General features: G+C 44.1%; 1 protein-coding gene across 1 annotated transcript in view; it reads left to right on the top strand.

Moving 5' to 3' along the window:
* The first annotated feature begins 2,540 nt into the window (after positions 1 to 2,540).
* The window catches only part of MCUB (mitochondrial calcium uniporter dominant negative subunit beta), a 408,993-nt gene continuing 405,533 nt past the window's right edge, over positions 2,541 to 6,000 (top strand). Inside the window, exon 1 of the mRNA XM_069241124.1 lies at positions 2,541 to 2,769. Coding sequence (XP_069097225.1) covers positions 2,674 to 2,769 — 96 coding nt within the window. The 5' untranslated portion in view covers positions 2,541 to 2,673. The remainder of the gene's footprint in view (positions 2,770 to 6,000) is intronic.

Genomic DNA, 6,000 nt, shown 5'->3' with positions numbered 1-6,000 from the left:
GGACCCCTTGGGTCTTCCTCATCCTCTAGTGCAATCGCACTCTCTGTCCCTGGTGTTGTGGAGAATTTCAGGGAACGATGGTCTCTCATAGGACTTTTGCACAAGTCTAATGACTTCATTGCCCAGGCCTGGTCATCTGGCACACACAAGCAGTACTCTTCCCGCTTGGAAGCGCTGGTACAATTGCTGTGGGGAACGGGGTGCTGATCCATCTTCAGCAGATTGTTCTTGATTCTAAATTGTTTATCTTCTTTGGCGGCCTTGGGCATGGCCTATAGACCTGTCAATAGCTACAAGTCAGCTATTTCTGAAGGTCATTTGCCTACTGATGGCAAGCATGTAGGCGAACTCCCTATACTGTGCAAGCTATTACGCTGGAATCGTTTTGCCAATCCTCCTCGGTCATGTTATTCTTCCCTGTAGGATGTAACAGTCGTCTTACGTTTCGTAGGCTCCTGGCCAGCCAATAGATATCTTTCTAGGAAGCAGCTTTCTGCTAAGCTTACTATGCTGTTGAGTTTGATGTCTTGTAAGCGAGTTTCGAACGTAAGGGCCTTGGATCTGTCAGGTAGAGTTTTTTCTCCTGACGGCGTATCCTTTACCATATCTTGCTGTGCCAAATGTAATACTAGGTCAGTTTTCTATCCTAGTTTTCTAGATAATTCCAAATTATGTGTGGTGCAATGGTTAACAGAGTACGAGGTAAGTACTGCTGATTTTCGTTCGGAAATGGGTGGTCAGTTACTGATTTCCCTGCAGAAACCCTTTTGTCCAGTATCCTCAACCACGTTGGCCAGGTGGATGCAGTGGCTAAGAAGTGAGGCGGATATTGATACGTCTCAGTTTGGAGCTCATTCTGCGAGGAGCGCTATGGCGTCTAAGGCTTTTTCTTTAGGTTCTTGTCTTGAGGACATTTTGAAGGCAGCAGATTGGTTGTCTGAATCTACTTTTAAGTCTTTTTACTATAAGCCCATTTTGGATATTTCTTTTGGGGTTATTGATCAGCTTAAAACTAGCACAACTGGAGCCTCCGGTTCTGACATAGGATGAAAACATTTCTGGCTTTCGCGTCAAGAATATTTCAGTTCTATTAAGGATACGGAGGCAAGGATTAGCCCACTCTTCTCTATACCCTTTTGGAAGGTTTTTTGTGTATTATATCACATAATGTTTATTTTTCTTGTAATGGTTGAATTTCATGTTCCTTTTCTACCCTCAATGATGAAGTTATATTGAAGGGTTGAAATGTTCTGACCAGCATTTACTGCTAGGTCTATTCTTTCTTCGTAGGCAATAACGTCAAATGATCCTGGGTCTTCTTGGCTGTCTCCGGCATATCTGCTTCTACTGCCTTCTGGACTCACTGTTCCTCGTCAGAGTCCTTTGGATCCATCGCACTGGCTTGGATCTTCAGTGCTCCCATTGGAGTTCCTGTGTGGTTTGCAGTTCTCTTGTCGTTTGGGGGTTGTTTCTTGAGACTGTTTTCCCATTTGATGGACTTACGCAAAGAAAGAGGAAGCGCTATGTTTCATGAGGGTTATATAGGACTAGGGCTCTATGGTTGATCATATGATGTGTACGTGGTCATGGAAAGTGTTATCGTTATAAACTTTGTTTTGGTTGGCTGCTGAAATATTGAAGCATAGAAAGAGCAATAATTCTCGCCTCCGTGTCCTTCATAGAATTGAAAAATTCTTGGCACGAAAACTAGATTTGTTTTTAATTTTATGTCTTAAAACATGTGTCGACTGATATGCATTTTTATTTGGAAATTAAAATTAAAACTGGTTGACTTTTCAGCTGATTTGGATATTATATTAAGGACCTTGCCTCAAAATATTCATGTGCCTCTTCAAGAGTTGCACCCTAAAAACCAGGGCACATGCCTGATGAACACCTGTCTACTACAGGAGCGCACAATTCCCCTCAATAAGTTTTCACTTTATGTAGATAGCTCAGTGGGTTACAGCTAGTGACCCAGAGATCATTTTGTTACTTGCAGTTACAGAGCTATTATAGCCCAGTGAACTATGAACCGGCATGAAGGAGCTGGATGCACACTACAATGCATAACTTTAGAACTTTACTGTATTTTTCCAATCGTTAATTTTTCTAAGGATGCTAAAAAAAAATCCTTTGTGTAGTAGTGAAGAAATATCAGTACAGGCAACTCCAGCCGCTGCGTTAGGTTTTTAAAAAGTAACTGCAGGCACATGAACAGCGATTAAAAAAAGCACATAGATACACATGAACAATAATTCTTACAAGCAGTTCTAGCAATGATTAAAGTGCAAGCTAAACACTGTGAGCACGGATTGCGTTTCCCGCGTGGTCTGCAAAAGAAAATGAATGTCATGAATTGACGGATTATTCTGAAAGAAAATGCGTTTTGCATTGATCTTTACATATTTCACCCTACAGTCTCTGGGAGATTCGTGTCGGCCAAGGTTAAAATCTCTCGCTCGAGAGACGCCGCCTCCCCTTTAACCCAGCCGGCGGTGCTAGGAAGAGGGGCGGGCGAGAGGAGTGCTTCACTGCTCCGTGAGGCAGTAGCGTTGTGTTAGTAGTGCGAGCGGAGTCCCGGACTGTGAGGCGGCAGCGGCGTGGACAGCACAGACTCCTGGCACGGAGAGGAGCGGGGCCGCCGCATGACAGGGCGCGGGTTGGACTTGGATGATGGTGTCCTTGGCTGCAGGGCTCTGGTTTCGGGCTCTGCCCCGCCGAGCCTGCGGGATCCTGGCAGCAGGGAGAACGTGCTCTGCCCCCCAGGTGAGTGAATCGATCCAGGTGAGCTGGGCTGTCCGTGCTAACGCCCTGTGTGCTGCTGACACCTCTGTCCTCGAGCTGGACACACAGCGCCTGGAGCTGTAAAGTTAGTTTGTGGGTGTAATCTCAACAGATCTGGTGTCCTGATCTTGTGATCTCTCACGTTATCACAGTAGAAAGATAACTTCGGCCGCTCCTGTCCAGTGTGTGGCACAGTTTACGCCGAGGAGAGCTGCACGTAAATCAGGGAGAGCCCGCCCCGGAGCACGGTTATCTGCTTTCATCGGACTAAAATCACGAGATTTCTGAAACGCGAGCCTTCTGGGTTTAAGAAAAATATTAGCATTTTGAATAAAAAAACATATCTTAGCTGTGATACTTTAAAAAAAAAAGTAAAATAGTACTGGAACAGACCTAAGTTGAAGAGCAGTGCATATCGGTGAGACTCGGTTTGTCTCGAGATTTGAGGCTTGCATCTATCTGCAAAGTCAAGTGCACCACCGTGAGACACACCCACACCCACCCATTTGACTGTCTCCATTGTTTGTGACTAAGTAACTGGTCCAGTTTGCGAGTTTGAGTTCCACGAGGGCCACACAGGGACCTCCAGTGCGTGAGAATAGCATTTAGTGGGTGAAACTGTGCACCGACGTGTGAGATGCAAATTCGCTGCCCGATCCTGTACTGAGGAGGAGTTGGAAGTAGGTGCTTCGCGGTGATAGTACCCAGTCTTAGAGACTTTTTTCCTGAGGTGGCAGAAATAAGAGTGTGAGGCTGTATTTAAGAGTTAAGCTCTACACTCTACACCATGAGGCATTTAATGGCACACTAGAAGTTAGTGTCTGCCTCCGTTACGGAGCGCAACATGATATTTTGAGGATAAACAACTATTTTAACGCACTTTATTTGGCACTGTACACTGAAATGCCTTTGCGCACTTAATAATAGACGAAGTCAAACCATTAAAAGTTCTTAATATGTGTGCGAGGCGCCTTCACTTCCTGTAGCACGCAGACTAAAGCCAGACTCGTTACTAAACGCACTTAGTTCACAAACCCAGTTCATTTTTCCCACAAACGCGCAAGGTGGGCTCCGGATGCAAATAATCCTGGTTTACTCCAAACTTTGCAGCAAAGTGTTAGTAGCAACTTAACGGATTTTGTGTTCGAATAGTTGTTGCCAGTCGAGCGGGCCTAGTGGGCCTAGTTATGCTTCCCCTGAGGAAGGAGTCAGTCGTCGCTGGAATGTGTGCTGGAATGCCATCCCGGGATGTGGAAGCGCGCGCCTGTGTGCTGAGAGCTCGCGCTGTTGCTTTCTGTACGTCCTGCTGGAAACCCAGCTGTAGATTCGTGTCATATCCTTTGCGCCCTATATATGCCTTCACTTTTCTTGATTTAGTGGCGTTAGAAGTCCCGCGGCCCCGCCTGGGCGCCGGAAGTGACAGCTTCTCTCCGACAATGTTGTTTTCTACAGTCCCCAAGCCGATGATTCATCAGAACGTTGAAGGCGATGAGTAATTCACTGGACTTTTTTTTTTTTTCTCAATTTGATGAGGATTTGAGCGTTGCTTCCAAATAGAGTTCGAGAGCGGCAGATTTGAATACGAATTATTACGACGCTCATTGCGCTAAATCCATGTGGGTTTTTCAAAGCACATGCAGGAAAAGCCCCATTTAGGGGCCTCTCTGATGTTGAGGAATGTTTTTTCTTTTTAAAATAAAAGACCAGGATCCTAAAATGTGGCTTAAAGAGATTAAACAATGTAAAACGCTAGTTGTAAAGTCCAGAGAGCCCACCATAGACTATTGGAGCAGTGTTCCTTGTTAACGTTTTTTCATATTATTCACTTTGAGCGAGACAGGGCAGTGGCCAACATACCCATGTGCTTAGCGTACAAAGCAACTTTAATAACAAGTCTCACTTACAGAATAACGATGTGACTGTCTATACGTGCCTTACAAAACTGCACATAACCTTCCATTGAGTCCCCTTCTCTTCTCTAAATTAACTATCCACTTTGGCATACGAGCCCCTATCTCCTTTGGACCACCCAGCCCAACCTTAACCTGTTCTTTCTACTTCCCTGACATTCATGCCCACACACCAACATGCAAACGGGGCTATAAGGAAAGCACAATAACACAGGAAACTTCATAGCTTGTGCCACTGCGACAATTGACCGATAGGAGTCCGGAAACCACTAAACCACTCCCCCAAACTGTCAGAGGATAGGCAAGACTGCTTGCACCCAACTAGGACTTCATTATCTTTGGCTTGTGGGCAGAAACACATGTCATGTGTCCAAAATGCATAATCCCCCAGCTATTTAAGCTCAGTCTTTTTAACAACAGGAGTGTTTTGAGGTTACATCTCTTCTATTGTTTTAATTTCAATGGTAGAAAACGCTCTGAACTGAGTTCTAGAGAGGATTATCAGATGCACATCCTTCTGGCAAAATGTAATGCAGATATCAAATCTGCAACCTTGCCACGGTGTATGCAAATCAGAATCCCTACACTGCGGGATTGTATTGTGTATCTGTTGATATCTGACACCAGCAATAAACCTTGAAAAAGATCAGGATAGAGCAAAACATCTCAGCAGGGTAGAGATAACTTATCTGAACCAGACTAAAGATCCTAAATATTAGAAAACCATCTATTTCTCATATGTTTCGTTTAAAACGCAAACATGACTTAGCATATGTTTTTATTTATTTATAAATAACAGGTTTAATTTCCTTCTTTATAAAGTAGTATGGGTGCATTGTGATTTCTGTTCGTTCCAGTATATCTTTGTGGTGAAGGCAAAGCAAGAAAAAGTTATATCTTGGCGCAAGACAAATTCAGTATAAACTGAGAAGCCAGCAGAATTGTGATGCTAAACTTCATTAGTCTACTCATTAGTTTAAAAACATCTTTGAAATATCGTACAAGTGCCACACTTGAGTGCTTGACTGAGCATAGATGACGTAGCATGATTGTTCAGTAAGTTAAAACTTGCTGCTGATGTAAACCTGAGTTACAACCCTGACAAAGCAGACTCATCATTCAGAGGCAGGGTTAGCAGGTCCTTTATTCGAACCACTGAATACTGTTATTTTGAAAGGAGAGGGCCACTGATGATGCCTCTGCTGCTTTCTCCATTGCCCCCAGTTAATTACAGCAGGGGTGAGAATGGAAAGAGAGAGAGGGATGAGAGAGGAAGAAGAAAGTGGTGCTGGTTTGATTATTT

This window comes from Pleurodeles waltl, chromosome 1_2, assembly GCF_031143425.1.
Source record: "Pleurodeles waltl isolate 20211129_DDA chromosome 1_2, aPleWal1.hap1.20221129, whole genome shotgun sequence".
NCBI lineage: Eukaryota > Metazoa > Chordata > Amphibia > Caudata > Salamandridae > Pleurodeles > Pleurodeles waltl.
This window is presented reverse-complemented; position numbering and strand designations above follow the sequence as displayed.